General features: G+C 39.4%; 1 protein-coding gene across 1 annotated transcript in view; it reads left to right on the top strand.

The window, feature by feature from the left end:
* RpL35A (ribosomal protein L35A) overlaps window positions 1-15,888 on the top strand; it is a 41,119-nt gene that overhangs the window by 11,226 nt on the left and 14,005 nt on the right. Inside the window, exons 3-4 of the mRNA XM_053787206.2 lie at window positions 14,954-15,098; window positions 15,224-15,376. Of these exons, the coding sequence (XP_053643181.2) occupies window positions 14,954-15,098; window positions 15,224-15,376 (298 nt within the window). The remainder of the gene's footprint in view (window positions 1-14,953; window positions 15,099-15,223; window positions 15,377-15,888) is intronic.

Below are 15,888 nucleotides of genomic sequence, written 5' to 3'. Positions count from 1 at the left end.
ACTTACCTTCGCCTGGTTTGTTTACATAACTCTGCGCCTGTCCTCTCTCATGCACTCATTCTTTCTCTCTCTCATTTATTCGTTTTATCTCATTTACTTACTCCTGACCCTACATTAAGACTACAAATATTTTAAGGTAAGTAATGAGTGAACTGTATATACATTTTATCGCTCTGGGATGCTTAAATATCATAGAATATATGTGTGGGTGGGTTGGCCTGGTATGGTAGCCCGGCTGACTACCATACATACCACACTTGATTTTTTACAATAAATACTACTCATCTCACCCTATATTTTAAGGTAAGTAATGAGTGAACTGTATATACATTTTATCGCTCTGGGATGCTTAAATATCATAGAATTGTATGTGTGGGTGGGGTGGCCTGGTATGGTAGCCTGGCTGACTACCATACATACCACACTTGATTTCTTACAATAAATACTACTTGTCTCACCCTAGATTAAGACTATAAATATTTGAAGGTAAGTAATGAGTGCACTATGTGTGTATTGTACTTTTTTATTGTTTTTTGATGCCTGGTTCTATTGCTAACTTAATATATGTTAGTGTAAACTTGTTATCTAGTGTTTGTATGCATTTGTAAGTGGAAAAAAAGGGTGTTCCACTTTACGGCGGTTTCCGCTTTACGGCGGTAGCCTGGAACCTAACCAGCCGTATAAGTGGGGCCTTCCTGTATATGTATGTATGTATGTATGTATATGTATAATATATTATATATATATATATATATATATATATATATATATATATATATATATATATATATATATATATATATATATATATATATATATATATATATATATATATATATATATCCGCTCATTATATGCAACACATTGACTGTTTCCCACTGAGGCAATGTAGCCTGAAAAAGAAAAACTTACAATCATTCACTCCTCACTGTCTTGGCAGAGGCATGCTGACACTACAGTTATAAAACTGCAACATTAACACCCCTCCTTCAGAGTGCCAGCACTATACATCCCATCTCCAGGAATCAAGTCCGGCCTGCCGGTTTCCTTGAATCCCTTCATAAATGTTACCTTGCTTACACTCCAACAGCACGTTTTTATTATCACACCGGCCGATTCCCACCAAGGCAGGGTGGCCCGAAAAAGAAAAACTTTCACCATCATTCACTCCATCACTGTCTTGCCAGAAGGGTGCTTTACACTACAGTTTTTAAACTGCAACATTAACACCCCTCCTTCAGAGTGCAGGCACTGTACTTCCCATCTCCAGGACTCAAGTCCGGCCTGCCGGTTTCCCTGAATCCCTTCATAAATGTTACTTTGCTCACACTCCAACAGCACGTCAAGTATTAAAAACCATTTGTCTCCATTCACTCCTATCAAACACGCTCACGCATGCCTGCTGGAAGTCCAAGCCCCTCGCACACAAAACCTCCTTTACCCCCTCCCTCCAACCCTTCCTAGGCCGACCCCTACCCCGCCTTCCTTCCACTACAGACTGATACACTCTTGAAGTCATTCTGTTTCGCTCCATTCTCTCTACATGTCCGAACCACCTCAACAACCCTTCCTCAGCCCTCTGGACAACAGTTTTGGTAATCCCGCACCTCCTCCTAACTTCCAAACTACGAATTCTCTGCATTATATTCACACCACACATTGCCCTCAGACATGACATCTCCACTGCCTCCAGCCTTCTCCTCGCTGCAACATTCATCACCCACGCTTCACACCCATATAAGAGCGTTGGTAAAACTATACTCTCATACATTCCCCTCTTTGCCTCCAAGGACAAAGTTCTTTGTCTCCACAGACTCCTAAGTGCACCACTCACTCTTTTTCCCTCATCAATTCTATGATTCACCTCATCTTTCATAGACCCATCCGCTGACACGTCCACTCCCAAATATCTGAATACGTTCACCTCCTCCATACTCTCTCCCTCCAATCTGATATTCAATCTTTCATCACCTAATCTTTTTGTTATCCTCATAACCTTACTCTTTCCTGTATTCACCTTTAATTTTCTTCTTTTGCACACCCTACCAAATTCATCCACCAATCTCTGCAACTTCTCTTCAGAATCTCCCAAGAGCACAGTGTCATCAGCAAAGAGCAGCTGTGACAACTCCCACTCTGTGTGTGATTCTTTATCTTTTAACTCCACGCCTCTTGCCAAGACCCTCGCATTTACTTCTCTTACAACCCCATCTATAAATATATTAAACAACCACGGTGACATCACACATCCTTGTCTAAGGCCTACTTTTACTGGGAAAAAATTTCCCTCTTTCCTACATACTCTAACTTGAGCCTCACTATCCTCGTAAAAACTCTTCACTGCTTTCAGTAACCTACCTCCTACACCATACACTTGCAACATCTGCCACATTGCCCCCCTATCCACCCTGTCATACGCCTTTTCCAAATCCATAAATGCCACAAAGACCTCTTTAGCCTTATCTAAATACTGTTCACTTATATGTTTCACTGTAAACACCTGGTCCACACACCCCCTACCTTTCCTAAAGCCTCCTTGTTCATCTGCTATCCTATTCTCCGTCTTACTCTTAATTCTTTCAATTATAACTCTACCATACACTTTACCAGGTACACTCAACAGACTTATCCCCCTATAATTTTTGCACTCTCTTTTATCCCCTTTGCCTTTATACAAAGGAACTATGCATGCTCTCTGCCAATCCCTAGGTACCTTACCCTCTTCCATACATTTATTAAATAATTGCACCAACCACTCCAAAACTACATCCCCACCTGCTTTTAACATTTCTATCTTTATCCCATCAATCCCGGCTGCCTTACCCCCTTTCATTTTACCTACTGCCTCACGAACTTCCCCCACACTCACAACTGGCTCTTCCTCACTCCTACAAGATGTTATTCCTCCTTGCCCTATACACGAAATCACAGCTTCCCTATCTTCATCAACATTTAACAATTCCTCAAAATATTCCTTCCATCTTCCCAATACCTCTAACTCTCCATTTAATAACTCTCCTCTCCTATTTTTAACAGACAAATCCATTTGTTCTCTAGGCTTTCTTAACTTGTTAATCTCACTCCAAAACTTTTTCTTATTTTCAACAAAATTTGTTGATAACATCTCACCCACTCTCTCATTTGCTCTCTTTTTACATTGCTTCACCACTCTCTTAACTTCTCTCTTTTTCTCCATATACTCTTCCCTCCTTGCATCACTTCTACTTTGTAAAAACTTCTCATATGCTAACTTTTTCTCCCTTACTACTCTCTTTACATCATCATTCCACCAATCGCTCCTCTTCCCTCCTGCACCCACTTTCCTGTAACCACAAACTTCTGCTGAACACTCTAACACTACATTTTTAAACCTACCCCATACCTCTTCGACCCCATTGCCTATGCTCTCATTAGCCCATCTATCCTCCAATAGCTGTTTATATCTTACCCTAACTGCCTCCTCTTTTAGTTTATAAACCTTTACCTCTCTCTTCCCTGATGCTTCTATTCTCCTTGTATCCCATCTACCTTTTACTCTCAGTGTAGCTACAACTAGAAAGTGATCTGATATATCTGTGGCCCCTCTATAAACATGTACATCCTGAAGTCTACTCAACAATCTTTTATCTACCAATACATAATCCAACAAACTACTGTCATTTCGCCCTACATCATATCGTGTATACTTATTTATCCTCTTTTTCTTAAAATATGTATTACCTATAACTAAACCCCTTTCTATACAAAGTTCAATCAAAGGGCTCCCATTATCATTTACACCTGGCACCCCAAACTTACCTACCACACCCTCTCTAAAAGTTTCTCCTACTTTAGCATTCAAGTCCCCTACCACAATTACTCTCTCACTTGGTTCAAAGGCTCCTATACATTCACTTAACATCTCCCAAAATCTCTCTCTCTCCTCTGCATTCCTCTCTTCTCCAGGTGCATACACGCTTATTATGACCCACTTCTCGCATCCAACCTTTACTTTAATCCACATAATTCTTGAATTTACACATTCATATTCTCTTTTCTCCTTCCATAACTGATCATTTAACATTACTGCTACCCCTTCCTTTGCTCTAACTCTCTCAGATACTCCAGATTTAATCCCATTTATTTCCCCCCACTGAAACTCTCCTACCCCCTTCAGCTTTGTTTCGCTTAGGGCCAGGACATCCAACTTCTTTTCATTCATAACATCAGCAATCATCTGTTTCTTGTCATCCGCACTACATCCACGCACATTTAAGCAACCCAGTTTTATAAAGTTTTTCTTCTTCTCTTTTTTAGTAATTGTATACAGGAGAAGGGGTTACTAGCCCATTGCTCCCGGCATTTTAGTCGCCTCATACGACACGCATGGCTTACGGAGGAAAGATTCTTTTCCACTTCCCCATGGACAATAGAAGAAATAAAAAAGAACAAGAGCTATTTAGAAAAAGGAGAAAAACCTAGATGTATGTATATATATATATGCATGTGCGTGTCTATGAAGTGTGACCAAAGTGTAAGTAGGAGTAGCAAGATATCCCTGTTATCTTAGCGTGTTTATGAGACAGAAAAAGAAACCAGCAATCCTACCATCATGCAAAACAGTTACAGGTTTTTGTTTCACAGTCATCTGGCAGGACGGTAGTACTTCCCTGGGTGGTTGCTGTCTACCAACCTACTACCTACCAATATATATAGTATATATAAGAACATAAGAAATAAGGAACACTGCAACAGGCCTGCTGGCCTATGCAAGGCAGGTCCAATTCTCCCACCGTCTTAAGCCAATGCCTTGACCTAGTCAGGTCAGTCATGTTACTTAAGGGAGGAGCTTGTGCATCCGACCTAATAGCACAAGCTAGTCCGGTCCAACTTACGCCCACCCACACCCACTCGTGTATTTATCCAACTTATTTTTAAAACTACACAACGTCTTCGCTTCTATGACGGTATTTGGGAGTTTGTTCCACTCATCCACAACTCTATTACCAAACTAGTGCTTTCCTATATCCTTCCTGAATCTGAGTTTTTCCAATTTAAAATCATTGCTGCGAGTCCTGTCTGTTAGATATTTTTAGCACGCTATTTACGTCCCCTTTATTAATTCCTGTTTTCCATTTATACACCTCAATCATATTCCCCTAATTCTACGCCTTTCTAGAGAGTGCAGATTCAGGGTCCTCAGTCTATCCTCATAGAGAAGATTTTTGATATATGGGATCAACTTTGTCATCCTCCTTTGTACATTTTCCAGTGCATTTATGCCCTAAATGAGGCCTAACCAAAATATAGAGTTGAAGAACAACCTGAGGACTTCTATTATTTATACTTCTTGCTATGAAGCCAAGGATTCTGTTAGCTTTATTGCAAACACTTATGCACTGTTGTCTTGGTTTCAGATTACTGCTAACCAGAACTCCTAAATCCTTTTCACAATCCATAATATTAAGATTTGTGTTATTTAGATTTATATGTGGCATGGTTATGTCGCTATTTATTCCCTCATCTATGTTTATGTAAATTTTGAACAACAACGGGCCTAACACTGATCCCTGTGGAACACCGCTTGTGATGTGCCCCCATTCTGAGTCTTCCCATTTATGCAAACTCTGCTGCCTATTTGTTGACCATGCCTCTACCCAGGAAAAAATTTCTCCTTTTCCGTGTGCCTTAAGTTTTCTCAACAGCCTCTGATGTGGGACTCTATCAAAAGCCTTACTGAAGTCCATATACACAATATCATATTCAATACCATGATCTACCTCCTCAAATACCTTAGTGAAGAAAGTAAATTCATAAGACAGGAATGTCCCTTTGTAAAACCGTGCTGAGATTCATTGATCAATTTATGCTTTTCAAGATGGCTACGAATTGCGTTGGCAATTATTGATTCCATAAATTTTCCCACTATTTGTCTTATTTGTCTATAGTTCAAAGCTAAGGACCTGTCACCTGCCTTGTAAATAGGTATTACATTTGCCATTTTCCACTTGTCTGGCACAATGCCAGTTGGTAGTGATACATTGAAAAAATTAGCCAAAGGTATGCTAAGTTCCTCTTTACTTTACATGCTTTAAAACGCTCGCAAACAGTTCATCAGGGCTTGGGGATTTGTTAGGTTTTAATTTTTCTATTTGTCTGAGGACCATATCACTAGTTACCCTAATCATGCATAGCTTATCATCATCCTGTTCTACATATTTATTATTCCTGGAATTTTGATAGTATCTTCCTGAGTAAAAACTGAGAGGAAGTATGTATTGAAAAGTTCAAACATTTCCTTATCACTGTCAGTGATCTGACCTGAGTTACTCTTAAGTGGGCCTATCTTGTCCCTAATCTTACTTCTGTATAACTGAAAGAGCCCTTTTGGGCTAGTCTTCGAATCCCTTACGACTTTAGCTTCATAATCCCTTTTTGCTTTTCTTGTTCCTTTTTTTATTTTTTTTAATTGAATATTGATTTCTTAACTGCACTTTCCCTCTTTTGATATGCCAATATATGCCTCTCTTTTGACCAATGAGATGTGTTAATCTATTGTTTATCCATGTGGGATCATTTTTGTTAGATCTAATTTTTCTACTTGGGACAGTCGTCTGGGCAGCTAGCACTACGTTCTGAAATACATCATGTTGGCAATCAACCGTACCTACCTGACCCATAGTAAGGTCATCCCAATTTAGCCCAGCCAGGTAATTTTTCAGTCCCATGAAGTCTGCCAAGCGGGAATCTAGGACAGCGACTTGATTGCAGTTTTCTGGGTAATTCCATGATACAGTATATAGAAACTCAGTGATTTGTGATTGCTTTCCCCTAGCTCATCATAAACCTCAAGATTATTAACTAGTGATTCTTTGTTGGTAAGAACCTAGTCAAGCAGGTTGGTTCTGTCACAAACTACAGTATATACAGTAGGGCCCCACTTACACGGCAGGTTAGGTTCCAGGCTACCGGCATAAAATGGAAATCGCTGTAAAGTGGAACACCCCTTTTTATCCACTTACAAATGCATGGAAATACTAGATAACAAATTTGCACTGACATGTACAGTGGACCCTCGAGTTTCGGCAGCATCAATTTTTGTGAAATTCGACTTTCGGCAAGTTTTTTCGGCAAAATTTGGCCTTGAGTTTCGTGATTCAGTGACCGTCCGGTACCGGTCCGCCCATCACCACGCACACAAAGCCAGTCTCCCACGCCATTCACGCTCAGTGTGCCATTGTTTACCAATACGTGACCATCACCCCGCGGGTTCATACGTAATAATCCAGTGTTTTTTGTGATTGCAACTGCTAAATAAGTCACCAGGGGCCCCAAGGAAAGCTAGTACAAGCCCTTTGGTAAAGAAAGCAAAGAACACGATCCAGAGGGATTTTGAAGGGATTGAGGCAGACCCTGACCCTGCCGACCCTCTGCCTGTTTTGGAAGGTGTTGTGGCATTGTGCAAGTCCATGGGGTTGGAGGTGAGTGACGGGGATGTGGAAGAGTTGGTGGAGGACCACAGGGAAGAGCTAACCACTGACGAACTGCAAGAGCTTCAGCTGGAACAGCATCAGACCACAGCTGAGGAACTTGCTTCAGAGGAGGAGGAAAAGAGAGTGAAGGAGGTGCCTTCTTCGGTGATTAAGGACATGTGTTCAAAGTGGAATGAGTTGCAAAGTTTTGTTGAAAAGTATCACCCTGACCAAGCTGAAACAAGCCATATCTGCAACATGTTCATGACAAAACCTTGTCCCACTTCAGGCAAATCATAAAGAAATGCCAGAAACAGACCTCTCTGGACAGATATTTTGTGCAACAGGGGTCCAGTGACTCTCAAGTTGTTCCCAGTGGCATTAAAAGAAGAAGGGAAGTAACCCCAGAAAAGGACTTGCTACCTGAAGTCCTAATGGAAGGAGATTCTCCTTCCAAACAATAGTGTACACCTTCCTCCTATCCCCTCCTCCCATCTTCCATCCACCCAGAAGTCTTCAGTAAAGGTAAGTGTAATGTTGTTGTTATTTTTTATATGCGTGTACAGTACTTGATTTCTGATTGTTTTCAGTATGTAAATCTTTATTTAATTTGAAAAAAAAAATTATTTTAATATTTTTGGGTGTCTGGAATGGATAAATTTTATTTCCATTATTTCTTGTGGGGAAAATGGTTTCGAGTTTCGCGAATTTCGACTTTCGGCAGGCTCTCTGGAACGGATTAATCATGAAACTCGGGGGTCCACTGTATTAAGTTAGCAATAGAACTAGGCATTAAAAACAATAACAAAGTAAAGTACACATATAGTACACTCATTACTTACCTTAAAATATTTGTAGTCTTAATGTAGGGTCAGAGGTGAGTAAATGAGATAAATAAATGAGAGAGAGAGAATGAGTACATGAGAGAGGACACTCGCAGAGTTATGTAAACAAACAAGGCATACGTGAGCTTCGTAAACAAACCTAGCGAACACGGCTGGTTTGTGTACAAGTTACATTGTGTGCAAGTCGTCTCTACATTGATATCGTAGAATAAATAAAGAGGAACACTCCCATTTTCATGTAACACCATTTTTAGAAGAAATGACGCTCTGGGTGAAGGCATACGAAAGGAATAATTTTCTGCAGTTATGCCTAGTAATACATTTTCTCTTATGTTGTATTAGAGAAAACTTTATTCTTGCTGTCACTCTTACAAGTTGTCTGGCTACCACATCTCATATTCATGTTTATTTATTCCACTGTGGGGTGTATTTATCATCTTTATATGTTATGTATCATGTTTATTATATAATTTTGAAAAAATATAATAGCTGGATTAATGAAAATGTGTTTAGCATAATATATGACATTTAATGAGATTCAGTGATTATTATTGAGTATTATTATTATTATTATTACTAATATGGCATCTCGAGACATAACACACTCTTGCTGATTTTAATGTGTACCTGCATGCCAGCACAGTGTGTAAGTTTATTTAGGTACAGGTATACAGGAGGGCCCCGCTTTACGGCGTTCCGCTTTACGGCGTTCCGCTAATACGGACATTTCAAATTATGACCAAAACTCACTATACGGCTCCCCCCACCTGACTTTCTAATACGGTCACCGTGCCCCACCCTGTTTGTTTACATTCTCCATGAGCTCAGTAAGCACTAAGTCTCTCCATTTTGTCTGGAAACTCCAAAATTTCAAATGTTTTTAAAAGTTATTTCATATTTTATATATACTCTGATAATTATACTTATGTATACCTGTACCTAAATAAACTTACATACATCGAGTCATTTAAATGTCGTATATTACGTTAATATACACATTTTCATTAATCCATCCATGATATTTTTTTCAAAATTATATAATAAACACGATGCATAACATATAAATAAGATAAATACACCCCACAGTAGAATAAATAAACAAATGTGAGATGTCGTAGCAGACGACTTGCACAAGTGGTGATAATAACAATACTGAGTCTCATTAAATGTCGTATATTACGGTAATATACACATTTTCATTAATCCATCCATGATATTTTTTTCAAAATTATATAATAAACACGATACATAACATAAAAAGATGATAAATACACCCCACAATAGAATAAATAAACATAAATATAAGATGTGGGAGCCACATAACTTGTACAAGTGACGCCAAGAATAACATTTTCTCTAATCTAACATAAGAGTAAATGTGTTACTGGGGGTAACTGTAGAAAATTATTCCTTTCGTATGTATGTAAGTAAGTTTATTCAGGTATACACAAATACAGTTACATAGATTATCATACATAACAACATACGTGTAGAGAACCTAGGATAACCCAAAAAAGTCAGTGTGACTTATTTCCATTGCCTTCACTCAGAGCTTCATTTCTTCTCAAAATGATGTTACATGAGAATGGGAGTGTTCTTCTTTATTAATTCTACTGTATCAATGTAGAGACAACCTGTACACAATGTAACTTGTACACAAACCAGACGTGTACACTTCGTTTGTTTACAAAACTTACCTTCCCCTGGTTTGTTTACATAACTGCGCCTGCCCCCTCTCATGTATTCATTCTTTCTCTCTCTCATTTATTCGTTTTATCTCATTTACTTACTCCTGACCCTACATTAAGACTACAAATATTTTAAGGTAAGTAATGAGTGAACTGTATATACATTTTATCGCTCTGGGATGCTTAAATATCATAGAATAGTATGTGTGGGTGGGGTGGCCTGGTGAGGCTATTACAATACATACCACACTTGATTTCTTACAATAAATACTACTTGTCTCACCCTAGATTAAGACTATAAATATTTTAAGGTAAGTAATGAGTGCACTATGTGTGTATTGTACCTTTTTATTGTTTTTTGATGCCTGGTTCTATTGCTAACTTAATATATGTTAGTGTAAACTTGTTATCTAGTGTTTGTATGCATTTATAAGTGGAAAAAAAGGGTGTTCCACTTTACGGCGATTTCCGCTTTACGGCGGTAGCCTGGAACCTAACCCGCCGTATAAGTGGGGCCCTACTGTACATAAGTATAAATATCAGAGTACAGTGGACCCTCAACCAACGATATTAATCCGTTCCAGAGAGCTTATCGTTAGACGAATTTATCGTTAGTTGAATTAATTTTCCCCATAAGAAATAATGGAAATCCAGTTAATCTGTTCCAGACACTCAAAAGTATGAAATTATTATTTTTTTCACATGAAATGTACATTTTTCTACACAAAAAAAGAAGGATACATGCACAATAAATACTGTACTAAATGAAGAATAAATGACACCTTTATTGAAGATGTAGTGATGAGACACTGTTTTTCTTGAAAACGCTGGGATTTTCAGAGTGATACATGAGTAAAGGCTTCACTTTGCACTCCCCACTAGCATTACAACAAAACATGAGAGTTAGCCTGCCTTTCATAGGCTTGTGTCCTGGGAGTGCCTTTTCATCTTGAGTAATGTAGGTCCTGTTCGGCATTTTCTTCCAGAACAGGCCTGTTTCATCACAATTGAACACTTGTTGAGGGATGAATTTTTCAGCTGTGTATGCCACTATGATTCTTAAATCTCTCAAACCAACCTTTGCTGGCCTTAAATTCGCCAATATGAGCACTAGTTCCAGGCATTTTTCCTGTTCACCTGAGTGTTAGTCGACTGGTGTGGGCCGCATCCTGGGGACAAGATTAACCCATAAACGGTCCAAACGTATATATACGTTTTTTCAACATTTGAAAGTATGTAAAAAAGTAGATCTTCTTTTTTATTTTTTTACATTTGAAAATACAGTGGACCCTCAACCAGCGATGGCATCGATTAACGATAAATCTGACTAGCGATACATTTTAGCGCAAAAATTTTGCCTCGACTAGCGCTTAAAAACCTGACCAACGCTATTCGTTCCATTCAAGACGCGTCCACTTTGGCCTGAACGCGCCCCACTTGTCCCATGGGTGCCAAGCAGGACGTACATTACTCAGGAGGAAAAGGCACTCCCAGGACATAAGCCTATGAAAGACAGGCTTACTCTGTTGATGTGTGCCAATGCTAGTGGTGATTGCAAAGTGAAGCCTTTATTGGTGTATGACTCTGAAACTCCCAGAGTGTTCAGGAAAAACAATGTCGTCAAGGCTAATTTGTGTGTGCTGTGGAGGGCAAACAGTAAGGCATGGGTCACTAGGGACTTTTTCTATGACTTTTTACACCATGCATTTGCCCCCAATGTGAAAAATTACCTAATTGAAAAGAAATTAGACCTTAAGTGCCTCCTGGTATTAGACAATGCTCCTGGTCATCCTTCAGACTTGGCAGAGCGACTTTCTAGGGACATGAGCTTCATTAAGGTGAAGTTTTTGCCTCCTAATACCACTCCTCTCCTGCAGCCCATGGACCAGCAGGTCATTTCCAATTTCAAGAAACTGTACACAAAAGCTATGTTTGAAAGGTGCTTTGTAGTGACCTCAGAAACTCAACTGACTCTAAGAGAGTTTTGGAAAGATCACTTTACCATCCTCAATTGTGTAAACATTATAGGTAAGGCTTGGGAGGAAGTGACTAAGAGGACCTTGAACTCTGCTTGGAAAAAACTGTGGCCAGAATGTGTAGACAAAAGGGATTTTGAACGGTTTGAGGCTAACCCTGAGAATCCTATGCCAGTTGAGGAATCCATTGTGGCATTGGGGAAGTCCTTGGGGTTGGAGGTTAGTGGGGAGGATGTGGAAGAGTTGGTGGTGGAGGACAATGAAGAACTAACCACTGATGAGCTGCTAGATCATCTTCAAGAGGGCAGACCTGAGGAAACTGCTTCGGAGGAGGGGATAGAGAAATTGAAGTTTCCTACTTCTAAGATTAAGGAAATGTGTGCAAAGTGGCCTGAAGTGCAAACCTTTATTGATGAAAATCACCCTGACACAGCTACTGCAAGCCGTGTTGGCTTGCAGTAGCCAGTAGTGGTTCACAACCGTGTTGTGAACCACTTTAGGAATGTCATAAAGGAACGAGAGGTACAGGTATCTATGGACAGATATGTTGTGCAACAGAAGTCCAGTGACTCTGAAGCTGGTCCTAGTGGCATTAAAAGAACAAGGGAACTAACCCCAGAAAAAGACTTGCTACCTCAAGTGCTAATGGAAGGGGATTCCCCTTCTAAACACTGAGAAGATCAATGCTCTCCCCTCCTCCCATCTGATCAATCATCACCAGATCTTCAATAAAGGTAAGTGTCTTGTAACTGTGCATGTCTTCTTCAGTTTGTGTGTATTAAAATTAATATTTCATGTGGTAAAAAATTTTTTATCAATACTTTGGGGTGTCTTGCACGGATTAATTTGATTTCAATTATTTCTTATGGGGAAAATTAACTTGACTAACGATTATTTTGATTAACGATGAGCTCTCAGGAACGGATTAATATCGCTGGTTGAGGGTCCACTGTATGTAAAAAAAACTTTGATCTACTTTTTTTTTTTTTTTTGTTTGAAAATATGTAAAAAAACGTAGATCTACTTTTGTAGTACTACACATGTGAACGTAGATCTGCTTGGACCGTTTACAGGTTAAGGACCCCAATGGAAATAAGTTAGTCCTCGATGATGCACTGACTTTTTTGGGTTATCCTGGGTGATTAGCCCTCTGGGGTTAATTGTTTCTCGTTAAGCCACACCAACAACTCTCTCCACATCTTCGTGTAGTGCAGCTGACGGTGGTGCAGCAGCAGTTGACCGTGGTACGATAGTATTTCGATAATATTTCTAACCACAGGGTTGGCACTAGAAGCTTTCTTTGGGCCCATGGTAGCTTATTTAGCAGTTACAAGCACTAAAAACATTGGAATAATACAAAATTTATCGACTATATGCGTGCAAACCATCTGCCCTGGCTTGTAAATAGTGGTACACTAGCTGAGCTGAGACGGACACGTTTCTGGATGAATGATGTTAGTAGAGTTTTTCATCATTGGTTGGGCCAAAAAATTTACACTAAAACACTTCGTTAGTCGATTTTATTATTAGATGATGCCTTTGTTGGTTGAGGGTCCACTATATATATAAAATATGAAATAACTTTTAAAAACACTTGATATTTTGGAGTTTCCAGATATAATGGAGAGATGTAGTGCTTACAAAGCTCACGGAGAATGTAAACAAACCGGGTGGGGCGCGATGACTGTATTAGAAAGTTAGGTGGGGGGAGCCGTACAGAGAGTTTTGGTCATAATTTTAAATGACCATATTAGCGGAAAGCCGTAAAGTGAAATGCCATAAAGCTGGGCTCTACTGTACACACTCAGTCACTGGATACATTCCTAGAAGTGCTGCAGTTTGTGGGACTCTTATAAACATGGTGTTATGCACATTGCTGCTTTACACTCCTCACACATAAAACGAGTGTCTGCATTTTTGTGGGTGGGTTGTTGTGGTTGTAGCTATGCAGTTTGTTTTGGTGTGTGGGTGGTTGAAGGTGGCCTTTGTTGTGGATGTGCTGAGTCACCAGCATGGCTACCAGCCTGGGGTGCTGCTGGTGCTACATGGCACATTACACCACCATCAACACCTGCTGCTGCATGTACATGTATATTATCCATCCCACTTGTAACATCACCCATTACCCATACCGTCTTCCCCACCACCCACTTGGAAATAAGTCACTTTGTCTAACATTTTTTGGTTATCCTAGATTCTCTACACACATGCTGCTATGTATGCTAATCTATGTAACTATTTGTGTATGCCTGAATAAACTTACGTATTCTTTGAGACATGGGAAAATAAGAGCTTCCTCTTTTGCTGTGGTACAACTGAACATGAACGAGATGGCCCCAGCATCAGAGGTGGAAGGATGATGGTCGTCAGGGTTTTCAGCACTATTTCTGGTATTCTGGGCATTGCTTTCGGTCACAAACTCCTCAAAACCATGAAATTCGTCTTCACTGACATTTCCATCTGTGTTAGAACTATCACTTGGGAAGGGAAGAGTCCCATTTCGCCAGGGAGTGAAGTATTCTTTACCGCTAGGCATGGTGAAAAAGGCGTACTGAATTGGCATTCCCACAATGCACTGCGGCCTCCCCAATTTTTTTTTTATACTCTGCACACTGACCACACAAACCCATTCTCTCACGTGTAGGTCTACCAACTTTCTCCCGCTAGAATTTTGGCGTAATACAATGGCACCAACCAACACTGGCTTGCAAGCCGTAATATTACCGCACTGACAGTGAAAGGGTTAATGGTCACATGTTGATATTGGTTGCTAAAGTAAGATTTCATGTGTGATATAGTATATGTCTTCTTATTCCATAATGTGCTAATTTGAACAGCAGAATGTGTTTGTCTGCTGTACAGAAGTCATTTTTTAGGTCAAAGAGATCCATTGGCAATTCATTATTTTCAAGAGAAGTAGATTTAATTTTAGAGCTTGCCTTCAATATAATAATAATAGTAAAAGTACAGTATGTAATAATCTTTTTTAACAGACTTTATGCAAAGGCAGTTTTTACTGGATACAAGCGTGGTCAAAGGGCGCAACATGAGAAAACAGCACTTTTGAAGGTGGATGGCGCCAAAAACAAGGACGATGGCAGATACTATATTGGAAAACGTTGTGCCTATGTTTACAAGGTAAGATTAGCGAACAGCCTTATTTTTCCTCTGGAAACTCTTGTTATTTTTCTGATAAAGTTAAAAGAAAGATTAGTTATAGGTTTGACAACTTATACTTTTTTTTTTTTTTTTTTACGTTTTAGTGCAAAAAGAAGACCCCTTGCTCATATGGTGGCAAATCAAAGCTTCGTGTTATCTGGGGCAAGGTTACGCGCATTCATGGGAACTCGGGTGTTGTGCGTGCCAAGTTTGCCCGTTCCCTACCACCACGTGCTATGGGAAGGAGAGTCAGGGTTGTAAGTATATTACATATTAGCTTTATTTTTGGTTAGAATGTTTATTGTTCATAACTTGAAATATTCTAAATTTCTCTTCCTAAGATGGTTTGTATTTTAATAGGGCAGCTGTACTTCCCATCCAGATGATTGATATTTTAGGAATAAGACATGGAGCAAGTGAGACATTTATTGAAGGAAACATTTCACCACAGGTTGCCTTTCCTGTCCGGAGGATTGAAAAGTCACCATTGGTGAAATATCTCCTTTAATTAGTGTCTTTATTGTGCACATGTCTTATTCACAGTTTGTTGGTACATATTAACATACTAGTACATTTGATTTGATGAGGTTTGCCGGTACTGTCCTGGCTTGGGTCTTGTTCGTTTGGTGACCTGACACTGACTTGTGCATGTACAATGCTTTTTAGAGTAAATTTTTCATGTGCTTGAAAGGATCTCATTTCGTACAAACAACAAATGAGTAGAACTACATTAAACTAGTTACATTCCCTCACCTCTTCACCTTCACTG

This window comes from Cherax quadricarinatus, chromosome 48 (assembly GCF_038502225.1).
Source record: "Cherax quadricarinatus isolate ZL_2023a chromosome 48, ASM3850222v1, whole genome shotgun sequence".
In the NCBI taxonomy this organism is placed as follows: Eukaryota; Metazoa; Arthropoda; class Malacostraca; order Decapoda; family Parastacidae; genus Cherax; species Cherax quadricarinatus.
The sequence above is the reverse complement of the archived record's forward strand: the minus strand, read 5'-3'. Positions and strand labels throughout refer to the sequence as shown.